Below are 12,850 nucleotides of genomic sequence, written 5' to 3'. Positions count from 1 at the left end.
TATTGATTCAACACAGCTCAAAACGTGCCGGGAGTAAAGTGCTTCCAGATGTGCATCCCTACAGATCTCCATTCCGTTGCCTCACTGCTCTCTACCCAGGCGTACGAAGGCTGTGCTGGTTGCAGCTGTGCAGAGTGTGTTGTGTTGCATCGTGGTGTGTCAGAGCAGACATTCGGTTCCCTCTGAGTGCCTCTTGCTGAGCAGCTTTGCAGGAGAATAGTTCACATTTTTAAGCCACTGTTGGCTCTGTCCTTCTCTGCTCTTTGTCTGCCTTCTCCCTCTGTGCAGCAGAATGAGGTGCTGCGTTCTCACAGTGCGGTCACTGACGTTTCCCAGATGATGGAGGGCAGGATGAGATGCATCTCTCCTCTCCAGTGAGTCATTTTCCCTATGCTTCATCTCCCAGAATCAGCTCCTTGTTTTGGCATACAAGGAATACAGAGTGAAAAAGGACAATGGCTGCCTCAGTATTTCCCCAACATTTGCCTTTCACATGGCTCACTGCAGACGTTGGAAGGTTTCCCTCAGGATCCCAGGCTTGTTGTTCAGCTCCATCCTCACAGTGCCCTGCACAGACCCACTGGGAGCAGTGCCCCATGCGCTTTGTCCACCTCACAGCCCCCAGGTGGGTGGGAGGATGGTAGGGGAGGCTGTGCACCTCTCCCATTGCACAGCACAGCAGCCAGACGCTCCTGAGCTGCATGCAGTTCCTCTTCAGGGGGCAGTAAGCACCTCAGCAATGCAGACAGAGCAATGCAACCACATTGTGCTGTGATGTGCAGTGCCCTGGGGCAGGGCACGCAGCCCTTCCTGCCCCAGCAGATAGAAAAGGTGAGAATAGCACAGCTCCCCTTTGCTCAGTGGGGTGAGCCCATATCCCTGGCAGCACAGGGTTTTGTTCCCATCTACTGCATGAATTCTTGTTTTCTTTGGGCTGTGCTGCAGACTGGTGATGCTCCCGAGGAAACAAGCAGGAATGTTTTCTGAGCCTTCCTGCCTGCTCCTTCTGCACAGAGAGCGTTGTGGTTGTTGTTATCTGACGTCCATTTAAATGTGAGGTCATCATCTTTATATAAATTAAATGGTGGGTTTTAAATGACAACAAATTACACCATGTTTTAATGGCCTCAGACAGAGCATCTCCTGGCTCCTTCTGGGAGCTGCAGCTGAGCTTTCTGCAGGCCTTTCATAGAGACAAGCATCACCTTGGCTTTTTGGCCCAGCCCTCACTTTGCTGCCTGCTCTCGGTGGAAGGATAGCATCACATGTACCTGGATGTGTTTTGTGCAGGATAAATCCATCCTGTTGTTGCTTCATTTCTGGAAACATTCACATTGACATTTTAAAATGTTATTATTATAGTGCTTCTTGTATGGGGCGTGGGTTCAGAACTTTCTTCTTTATAAACAACAACAACAAAAAGACAGAAAAAGGGAAAGAGCAGCCGCTCCCTCTGGCTGCACTGGGAACCCATGGACAGATCTGACCTGCTGTCAGACAGGAGGTCCCCAGCATGTGGAACCACTGCCCTGGGGGTCCTAGAGAACACTGAGGGCTGGAGGAAAGGAGGGGCTCAGCTGTGGGCTCTGGTGGAAGGGAGGAGGAAAGCACTCAGCCCCATGATTTGCTTCTAGAGAGCTGTTGCAGTGGGTGCTGCCAATGGCAGAGAAAGATGTCCTGCTCAGCAATTTACCTGGGCAGGCTGTTTTTCAGCATGAGACCAGTGAGAGAGGGCACTTGTCAGCTCCTGCTGTGATGCAGGGTCCTGAAGCATAAGGGGGTTTGGTTTCTCTTCCTTATTGGCCCAGGATCTGGACCACGTGCAGATGCACCTGGAAGAAGTGAGGTTCTTTGATTTATTTGGCTACAGCGAGGAAGCGGGAGCCTGGCAGTGCTTCATGTGCAACAACCCTGAGAAGGCAACAGGTGAGTGCTCTGCTGGCGGGCTGCAGCCAGGGGTGCATAGCAGTGTGGTTCTGCACTGTGCAGGAGTGCTGGTGGTGGTGGTGGTTGTGCAAAAGCAAAGCTAGCTTTCCAGAGTAGCAGAGATGCTGTCTGTTTCCATTGGAACTCTCCATGAAACTCATCTCAGCGTTCCTGGTGAGATTTGGAATGTAAACCCACAGCTGTGCATGATTGCTAATGCATGGGGAGGGCTCTGTGCCCATCCTGCAGCACACAGATAATGGGGCTGCCTCTGCCTGGCTGCATCCCATATGCCATCCCTTAGGGGCCATCAGCACTGATATTGCACCTGACCTCTGTCCTCTGTCAGGACATCCCAGGGAGGTTGTCCAGGGACTCTACTTCCTTTAACATCATTGTGTCTGTAAGGCACATCTTAAGAGCAAGGCAGCACTTAGGAACAGCCTTGATACTTCAACTACGTTAGAAAATAAGGTGAGGAGAAATGAACTTTGTCCCAGGTAAAAGATTCTGGTTCAGGATGGCTTTTTCTTGGATGATTTTGCCACAAGTTGACTGCATGCACAATTCTGGCTGAGAACTATGAATAATTTGGCCAAGCCTTCGAATAGCTTGCTGATTCAGCTATCTGCTTGAGCAGCTGCCCTCATTCCATGGGGCATTTCCCACTCTTCCTCCTTCTGTAGCTCTCATATGGGACTCATCTACTGCAGGAGAAGTCATGCTCTGAGCTGTAAGTCAGTCCAGTGGCCTTACTGTGCTTTGTCCATCACATCAGAATGAGATGGATGTCAAGCCATGAGGAAAATGAGCCCATCTTGTTTAAAACACCAAATCTTATTGGAGCTCGCTCCTCAGTTTTTAATGCCCTGAGAAGTCAAGTGAATGAAACTGCTTAGTGGTAATACAGCTCAGATGCACGAGAGGGAGGAAGATAGTGCTTAGTGGATGAAAACCTGCAGGTAAACATTCCTGAAATGGGGGTGTGGAGGTATGGGAAGAGTGGTGCCAGAGTGGGAGACACTCGGGGCTCATTGGGGGGGTTATAAGACAGAAGAAAGGGCTCCAAGGTCTCCTGGAGTGGGAGAGAAATGTAAAGGCTGCGACACATCTTTTATCCTGTTCCACAGTGGGACAGAGCCTTTGGAAATCCCAAGTACTTTTGAAAGACAAGAAAGTCATTCCTCCCTCTCAGCAATGCTGTTTAGCAACCCGGTCCTTCAAGAAGGAATTCAGAAGCAAATTCTTTTTCCATTATTTTCATTTGTTTTCTGCTAATGTTGGGTTTTTGTGACATTTTTTTTGATACCGTGTTGCAAGATGCCATTTATCCTGGGGACTTAGGGAAGGATTATGCCCTGAAGCCTGGATCTTGCTGTGCTCTGTGGTGCTGTTTGCAGATGCAGTTGTGCTTCAGCAATGCAGTGGATGAACCCAACGCAGCAATCAGCGCAGAGAAAGTTTGACCATTTCACATGCATTCTTCTCACTTGAAAGCATTACTTAGACAACCACACTCTTCCAGAAGTGCTGCTAAATCATCCTGAGTTGTTTTGCTCCTGCTCCCCCTGAGCCAAGGAGGGAGGGAGCATTCCTGCAAGCCCGACTCATCTGCCCACATCCACACACGCTGGCTCTGCTGCTGGTCCCAGAGCTGGGAAGACCAAACTGCACCATTTTCTATTTTTGTTTTTTTATAACAATAACCATTCAAGTGTGGATGTAAGGCTTTAGAAGCGTTAGTCAGCACTGCGTGCCTCTCGTTGGGAAAAGCTGGCTTTTAGGAGCTGCGTTTCAACATAACCTCCCGCGCTGACAGTTGGCTCGCAAGCCTTTGCACACCAAAAATTCAGTAAAACCACTTGATAGCCTGCGAGGGAATTGCAGTGCATGCCTTGTTCTGGAAGCTTACAAAGAAATCGCAGTAATCCCCGTGGGCTGCAGAGGAGACATCGTGCCCATGGGCAATGATTCGGGTAAAACGGAGGGCTTTTTATGAATTCCTCCTTCAAAAAGCAATTCCCTCAGAAGAGCCCATGCCGTGTTAACTTGGGGATGCATTTATCTTTTGCTAGCAGTGGTGATTATCTGGTGAAGCGAAATATCCCCGCTGTAATGCTTGCTTGAAAAGTGGCATTCAGCAACGTGTCCTTTCCAGGTTTTCAACAGAACCAAATGCGATGATTAATGAAGGAGAGCCAATCCATATTCCCTTAGGTTAATTGCATTTATCTTCTGCCTGCCACCCACACATTCCATTTTTTCAAGTTAAGAGGGGCTTATTATCATTGAGATCATTCATGATGGGACTGAATTTTTGTGGATGGCTTCGTTTCATCAAACAGAAGATTTAATGCTTTGCTTTTTTCTTGAGTTCATCTTGGAAGGGTGTCAGGTTTTGTTTTGTTTTTGTTACTTTTGTTCAGTACCCAAACAACTCAGAGCTTGGCGCACTGTAATTCTGCAAAGAAAACAAGATACAGGCAATACAAAATAATTCCAGCTTACATCACGGTGGACACTTACATCAGTGGGAATTATTTGGGGTTGAATTGATTTTGGAGTTAGTCTTCCTCCACTGCAATTGTTTAAAAAGCAACGGATATTATGTAGGAAAAAAAACATCGTTTTTATTTTTAGGGTACTATTTAGTATAGACCCAGTCCAATAATGCTTACGTGGAGAAAATCTCTCCCCTTTGATCAGTATCACACCAGCATACTTCTCTAAAGATGCCTAAATCTGTTCTTTAAAAGTAAGTGAAGGACAACTCAGGAGTTGTTGCTTAGGTAAATCGACCTCCTGCTAAAATGTGGGATTATTTCTGCCTTGTTGCTGAGCTCTGGATCTCAAGGTGCCCTTCCCTGTTCTGAGGAAAATTGCTCTATGCAGACTTTATCACGTCACATCTAGACCTGTGCTTGAGAAACTGGAGAGAATGCACTTCCTCAGTTTCCCATGACATGAATGGTCGGATAGCAGATCAGCCATTTTTGTATCGCTCTTCTGGAGCCTTCTCAGTTTGCCTAGAGCTGAGCAAATCAAAACTGGACACGATATTCTGGTGATTAGTATGTGTATAGAGAAAGTGCGTGTTCCACCTGCCAGCTGATGGCACTTTTTTAATCCTCCTAACTGCATTAACAGTGCGGATGCTTCTTCCACATAACGATGCTCTGTGTGGTAAGCCATGGGTCAGCAGGAACTGAGTTTGGTTCTGGCAAGAGTTCACAGTGAATCTCTGCCTTCCTGGGGCAGTGTGGGTCCACTCCCGATGCCCTGTGCCTGCACGGCCCCATGCATGGATTCCTACTTTGCACACACCGTGCATTCAATGGTGGCCAAGTAAAATCCCAGTAAGGACTGGGGTGGGCAGCCCTGGGAGCTTTGGGGAAGTTCAGATCAGCTGCAAAGGGAAGTTTTCCCACTGTAGGGATGGTCAGTCATTGGGGCAGCTTGACTGGAGGTGTCGCTGAGATTTTCACATCCCAAATCATTAAATCTTTGAGCAACCTGGCCTGACCCCAGAGCCAACCTTGCTCTGAGCAGGAGGTGGGATGACCAACCCCTCGAGCTCCCTTCCAGCTGAATTATTCTGCCTCTCTGTGAAGTTAACTGCAATCAAAACAAGCAAAAGGACTTAGAAAAAAAGATTGGAAAAGAGCTTCATTCTTATCTTTCATGAATCTTTTTCTTCTAATCAGACACTCAGACATACTGGCATCTGCTTCATTATCACAACTTTGGAAGCTGACATCAGAATTCCCCATGGACCTCTTAGTGGATGTAGGCGAGAAGCGCTCTGTTATCATTGGTTCCAGCCCCGAGTGCTTAAAGACAGACCAGCATTTCTCCAGTAAATCCTGTTTGTGAAAGACTTTGGCCATGAAAATCCAGTTTAGGCCAAAATTACACGTTAACTTCCTTTCCCATGTTGCTTTCCTGACCACCAACCATCTCAGTGCCCAAACGTTTTGTGCCTTAAAGCTTCTTAGTTTGGCTTAAAACATGTTCCTACTGCCCTGGAATCAGTACTGCTTCACAAAGCCTAAGTTGCTGATTGAGCAACTGATTGAGCAACTGTCTTTCCATATCAAATCTTTCTATAGCTCCATCCAGATGACATCAAGGTCTGAAAGTTACTGTGCACGTAATGAGTCATTTAGAGTGTTCATTCAGAAAAAAGATTCTTTCCACCAAGAGGCTGCTCACGTGAATGGCAAATGATGGGAATGATGGAGGTATGGGGCTGCGAGGAGTGCAGAACGACCTCTCTTTATCACAGGAATCACCGGCACGGTTCCCTGTTGTGGCTAAAACTTGGCCACCCCATTTTCATTCAGTGTATCTCCTTCCAGAGACGGAAATATTTACAGTCTTTCATGAGGAAATTGAAGCAGTACACACTGAAGACCCCCAAAGCGTGTGTTACTGCCAATGTAAACAGCGCTGGGGAAAAAAACCACATTCCTGATCTAAACCTGCTGCATCTGTCACCGCCTTCTGCCCCAGCTGTAGGAGCACCGCAGTGCAGCTGGGGGGAGCAGAAGCTGGTGTGTCTCCCTCTCTTCCTCCTCGCTGACCTGGGCAGATCTTTCATTTAACACACGCTCCATACCGATGGCACTCACCCATGCATTGCACAAGTGCTGTTTTTGCTGTTGCCACCCAGGGAAGCAGAAAGGCGGTGGTGTTGGTTGATGATAAGTAAGTGAATTTTGTTGCAAAAGGCCCAGGGGAGGTTTAGGTTGGATATCAGGGAAAACAACTTTACAGAAAGGGTTGTTAAGCAAGGGGCTGCCCAGGGAGGTGGTTGAGTCACCACCCCTGGATGTGCTTAAAAACCGCTTGGATGTGGTGCTCAGGGACACGATTCAGCAGAGGGCTGTTGGAGTTAGAGTGGTATGGATAGGTTGGGGTTGGACTTGATGATCTTTAAGGTCTTTTCCAACCTGAGAAATTCTATGATTCTATGAAAAATGTGGGCGTGCAGCTGGAAGCACAGGCAAGCCATGCTGGTGGGCACACAGCAGTGAGTGGGGAGCGAGATAACCTGTCCATAGCACTGCAGAGCAGGAGCAGAACTCTGTGCTGAACTCTGCAGCATGGCGTGAAGCCATACAGACAACATAAGTGCTGGCCTCCAGTTGTACAGAGTAATAAATTCTTGCAGGGCTGAGGAACAATTGGGAGGCGTGATGCTGAGGATAAGTATGTGATGAACGAGGGACTGAAGGAAGAATTGCAGCCTGCTGCAGCTGCCAGGCCTCCCAGGCAATGTATGACTAAGGCTGGGCGCTGGGGTCAGGAGGAATGCAGGCAGAGCTGTCAGCCAAACTGTGGATATTCAGCACTCTGTGGAGATAACCCCTGCTCTGTGATCTCCCCCACAGAAGTGAACCAGGACGGGCAGCCGCTGATGGAAGGCAAGCTGAAGGAGAAGCAGGTCCGCTGGAAGTTCATCAAGAGGTGGAAAACTCGCTACTTCACCCTTGCTGGAAACCAGCTGCTCTTTCGGAAAGGAAAATCCGTAAGTGTGGAACACATCAGCTCACCTTCTGTGTTTATCTCCTCTGCATCACCATTCCCAGGGGCTCCATCACATGGCTTTTGCCACGGACCTCACGCTCCACCCAGCCGCCTCCAGCTGAGCCTTTGCTCCCGGCGCCTGCTGGAGAAACCAGTTCTATCCCAGCTGACACCAGGGTGCTCCAGCACCACGAGTGCATCCACCACCAATGGAACGGTGATGTAAATCTGGCTGTCCATCCTGCCTAGCAATTATTACACTGCATAAACACCACTTCAATAAACTCCGCTTAGATAAATATATTTTCCCCCTTGCAGAGTGTTCCCATAACAGGCATTGTTTGTGCAGGAAGTGCAGGTTTGTTTAAGGCAAGGTGATGCCAAAGTGCTCCTCTCCCAAAGGAACCCAGTGCTGTCTTTCACTTCTTGCCCTCATCTAAATTCAGGGCAACTCTGCTGAAATTTCTGTGAAATCATTTGGAAGTGACACCAGTGTGACTCAGAGTCAAGTTCATTGCTGGGCATGGACGAGCAGGTAATTAAATCCAGTCCTCATTAGTTCTTACTTGCCCGTTAGTAGAAACTAACTATCCTCAGCTGTTCACAATGAGGATTATCAAACATGGCGCAAAAAAAGGCCTTTTATTTTTGTTGCAACAGCACTCTCTTTGGTAATCCAAAAATAGCAGCATCCTCCAGCTGCAGCCAAGCCTTAGTATTTCTGGTAAATAATCTTTTTCATTGCAGAAACCCAGCAAAGCTCTTTAAGCCTCTGAAATGGCTTCCTGAGCCCCTTCCTCTGAGGACTGCAGCAGGGAGGGCATTGGCCCTTGCAAACAGAACAGCTTTTTCTTTACTTTCTGATGACTTACTCTGATGAATTGAGATTTTGAAGACATTTTAATCCATATAGAGCCTCAGCTTCTGCTCAGGACTGGACGAGGTTCACTTTTTGTAGTGCTGGAGCAGTTGTCATTTCTTTTAGCATGGTGGTTGGCTGAAGGAAATGCATTTAACGGAATGGATTTAATTAGCTGTGCAAACAAGGCAGGCAAAAGTCACACTGAACACCTTGATTCCCCCGGGATGCTATTGGCATGGAGCAGTCGCCCCAGCACTGTGCTCTCAGGGCTCTCCTGGTTGATGTGAGGAGATGGTCAGACAGCAGAGTTTGCTAAATGGCAGAACTCATGTGGGTTAACTTCACTTTCTTAGCTGTCAGATCCAAGCTTCTTTGTTTCCTCTGGAGCTGCACACAAATATCTGGCTCCTCGAGGAGCAGACTGGCATCCAGCCCCCAGGGACTGAGGTGGTTGTGCCTGGGCAATCAGTCCTCCAACTGCTGCCTTATATCCTGTTACCACTACATTTTTTGCTTAAATTAGAGAGTTGAGATGTTAACCATTGCCTGGGCTGCAGCACGGGAGCCCCCATGCCCTGCAGCAGCCTGCGTTGTATGCAGGCCTGGGTTTGACTGTTGCACACACCAGCAGAGGGGCTTCCCTGGCTGTGCATCGTGCTGTGTCTTGCTTCGTGTCTGCATCTGGTGGGAAGGGGCAGTTTGCTCTCAGTGCCACAAAGTCTGTCCAGCATTGGACTGTGAGCAGACAGCGAGATGCTGTGCTGGGGCAGCAAGCAGCAGCAGGGAGGTCCCACCAGCAACAGGAATGGCTGCAGGACACACCAATAGCACTGCAGCCATGAGGGCTGGTAAATAACTCTGTATTTAGAAAAGAAAGAGGTTCTGCCTCATCTGGTGCTCATTGCAGGGCTGAGTGGGACAGCTCTGCTCCAGCTGCACAGAAGATCCGGCACTGCTGCTGAGGGATGGGCACACGGGGGTGCTGGGACTGTCACACTGCTTGCCTGGAAGCCCAAAGCAGCACAGAGGAGGCACGGCAGGGCGGCCAGCTGGCTGTGAGTGCCTCTTTCCCACCACAAACCTTTCCTCTGCAGATGTACCCACGCGGATGCTCTTTGCTCTGAGTAAGCAGTGGGATTGCCAGCGGGTGAAGGGAGGCAGGAGAAAACCAAAACAGAAGAGGTTCAAAATGAGCCACATCCCATAGTCCTGGAAAAGTGTGGTAAACAGTATTCACAGAAATGTGCCATGGGTACAATCAGCTTTCTTGAGCAGATTTCAGCAGTGTGTACACGACATCCCATCAAGGGAGCATAGTGGTTTTGCTCAGTACCTGTTGGCAGGTTTTCCCCCTGAGCTTGTTGTTGTTTTACATTTGCTGTGATAAAATTCTCACTGTTTAACGCGGGTCTGATTTCAGTGCAGAGCTACTTATTGCTGTCATAGAATCCTAGAATGGCCTGGGTTGAAAAGAACCTCAACCCCCTGCTGTGTGGAGGTCACCAACCAGCAGACCAGGCTGCCAAGAGCCACATCCAGCCTGGCCTTGAATGCCTGCAGGGATGGGGCATCCACAGCCTCCTTGGGCAACCATGGAGCCTGAACTGGTGTTGGTGTTGTGTCCATGCATGGGGAATCCATGTGGTTGGAGCAGAAAGCTTTTGGAAAACCTGCCTTACTCCTCTTGCTAAAAAGCCTAAGAATCTCAACAGGAGAAGCATAGATAGCGCTGGGGGATTGGGGCTCACATGTCTCATCTGGAGACCGCAGCTCGTGTCTGTTTGGTGAGCTCACAGATCTCCCACAGGAAACTTCTGTGACTCTTTGCAGCCATCTCTGCTGCTCCCTGCATCCCATCCCCACTCTTACAGTGACGCTGAGGTTTCACAGATGTGCTGCTCTCTGTTTTCAAACCACAGCATGACTGAGCTGTGCCATGCTCTCCATTCCCCATTGAAAACCGCCGTGGCTTCCTTTGCATTCCCGACTCAGGCACGAAATACCTCTCCTGTTTTCCAAACCAGCACAAGGAGTGTCTGCTTCCCTTTTGGTGGAAGCCCCAGCATGTGAACTTGGTCCTGTTTATCTTCCCCACCCTGTGTTTCAGAAAGACGACCCCGATGACTGCCCCATTGAGCTCAGCAAGGTGCAGAGTGTCAAAGTGGTGGCCAAGAAGCGCCGGGACCGCAGCCTGCCCCGGGCCTTCGAGATCTTCACCGACAGCAAGAGCTACGTCTTCAAGGCCAAGGATGAGAAGAGCACGGAGGAGTGGCTGCAGTGCATCAACGTTGCTATCGCACAGGCCAAGGAGAGGGAGAGCAGAGAGGCCACCACGTACCTGTAGGGCTGCAGTGCTGAGCATCCCACTGCTCTGCACCCTCCATGAGCTGCCCGGGGTGGTGGGCAGCTGCTGGGACATGGGAGGCTGTGGGGTGGCTGTAATGCTGCCAGAAGACCCAGTGCTGCCATCCGTGTGCAGGTAGAGATGGAGCTGCCACGTCCACATGCAAAGTACAGCTTTTCCTTCAGGCTGGTCGCCTCCAAGCTGGGAGATGTGGCTGGAAAGCAGCCCAGCTCCAATCCTACGGCTCAGGTGTCCATGGCCTTGGCACTGCTGGGAGCACCCCACGTCCCCGGGCTGCCTGCATTCCTCCATCTGCAAAACGATCGTCCTCCTCCTTATTTAACCTCAATGCCTCTTACCTTTTTCCTGTCCCTGTGAATAAAAATCACAGCTGTTTCTCCCTTCAGGTCAGAGATGGGGCGATTTTAAAGATTTAACAGTGCAGAAGAACAAATTTAAATATTTAAGTGTTTTGGTTTCTTGCCACCTTCTCCCACTTTGCCCCCATCTGTAACCAACACAATTTTTAAAAACTGTTTTCCTTTTTATTTTTTTAATTACTTGCCTTCACTGTAAGCTTTCAGAATGGCTCTAAAAATGGATCATTTCAAGATCTGGGCTGTTGGGGTGTTTTTTTTTGGGGGGGGGGGAGGGGGTTTCTTACTCTCAAATGATTCCAAAGTGAAGGAAATGGCGCAGAAAAAAAATTAAAGCAGAAGAGAAAAAGTGGGGAAAGGTGAGTGGGAAATCTGTGGATGAAAAAATTAACCTGCAGGCCAAGATGGGGTAGATATAAAATTTAATGTTTTCCAATTTGACTAAAACCTCTAAAACAGTATTTTAGGAATCTGCTATTTCAGTACTTACAACCTCTATGACGCTTTGTGCCTCAAAATCAAGAAATCAGATCCAAGCCTGAGGGACAGAGTGAGGATTTCCAGGGGAAGGGAGCTGTCAGCCATTGGACTGCAAATACTGGGACCAGCAAACCCTTCCTTTGTCCACACAGGATGCACCATTGAGTTGAATGGGAATGAAGTTAATTCATGGGTGTACGTTTGTGGTCTTCATGTCTGGAGTTACATTGGCACAGCTGCTCGGGGAGGAGTGGGGTCACCATGCATGGAGGTGTTCAGCACCGTGGGGCACTGAGGGATGTGGTTATGGGTATGGTGGTGTGGGTTGGGGTTGGGCTGGGGATCTCAGATGTCTTTTCCAACCTACTTTAGCGATCCAGAGATCAGAACCTGTTTCACTACCAACAGATTTCCGTGTCCAAGTGCAGAACCTGGGCATGGGCCGGGCTGTGACTGTGTCACATAGAAGAATCATGGTCAGCTGTTGGGCTGTGGCTGTCACTGGCCAGGCCATGGCTCACCACTGCCACCACTGCCACCAACCCACGCCCTGCCCTGCGACCCATGGGAGCAATGCGACCCATTGGGGTCATTAGTGCCCTGCTTTGTGCCAAGAAACGATTACACAGAATGAGAAGCTTCGCCACACTTCTCCTGTCTTAAATTAAAACTTGGAGTGAAATAAAAGAGAAATTCGGCTGGCAGCTTATCCTAGTCAACCTCCCAAAAGGAGAAACACAGAAATCATCAATCCAGCTATGATGAGAGCAGGGAGATTTAAAAATAAATATGAAAAAAAAAAAAAGAAATGCAAATTGCACTGTGGCAAATGTTCTTCTTGAGCAAACGTATAAATAGTTCTTCCTGTTTCTTTTTTTTGAAACGATGTGCATTGGAGTTTTCTAAATTTGAGTAGTGCTGTGCTCTGAGTGGGGAGCTTGGGGCACTCCTCACTTCGTGACTGTGCAATGTCCCCAGCAAGAGCCATCCTGGGATGGGGACAGGGATGGGGATGGGAAGACAGAAATGGGGTCATGGAGAGGGAGAGGGATGGGGAATGGATCAGAAATGGTGACAGGGATGGGGAAACAGAGACAGAAATGGGAACAAGGTCAGGGATAGGGATGGGGAATGAGTCAGGGTGGGGATGGGGATGGGGATAGGGACAAAGAGAAGCTTCTGGTGCCTGTGGTCACATTCCTGCAGGCTGCAGGGGAACCCATCACCTTCCATTTGTACCTTGCATGGTGCCACACTGCTCATCCAGTTCCAACCCCCTGCTGCGTGCAGGTCACCAACCAGCAGCCCAGGCTGCCCAGAGCCACATCCAGC

General features: G+C 49.0%; 1 protein-coding gene across 6 annotated transcripts in view; it reads left to right on the top strand.

Annotated features, from left to right (window-relative positions):
• VEPH1 (ventricular zone expressed PH domain containing 1) overlaps nucleotides 1-11,272 on the top strand; it is a 57,785-nt gene extending 46,513 nt beyond the window's left edge. For 3 of the 6 annotated variants that reach the window (XM_042881272.1, XM_042881273.1, XM_042881274.1), the window contains 3 exons: nucleotides 1,809-1,926; nucleotides 7,320-7,456; nucleotides 10,429-11,272. In XM_042881272.1, the coding sequence (XP_042737206.1) occupies nucleotides 1,809-1,926; nucleotides 7,320-7,456; nucleotides 10,429-10,800 (627 nt within the window). In that variant the 3' untranslated portion in view covers nucleotides 10,801-11,272. Of the gene's footprint in view, nucleotides 1-1,808; nucleotides 1,927-7,319; nucleotides 7,457-7,517; nucleotides 7,754-9,411; nucleotides 9,801-10,424 lie in introns of those variants that run through there. The other 3 variants (XM_042881275.1, XM_042881277.1, XM_042881276.1) reach the window with 3 other exon arrangements.
• Nucleotides 11,273-12,850: the final 1,578 nt, after the last annotated feature.

Source organism: Lagopus leucura, unplaced genomic scaffold (assembly GCF_019238085.1).
Source record: "Lagopus leucura isolate 7727_CA_CO unplaced genomic scaffold, USGS_WTPT01 Super-Scaffold_100029, whole genome shotgun sequence".
Taxonomy (NCBI): Eukaryota; Metazoa; Chordata; class Aves; order Galliformes; family Phasianidae; genus Lagopus; species Lagopus leucura.
This window is presented reverse-complemented; position numbering and strand designations above follow the sequence as displayed.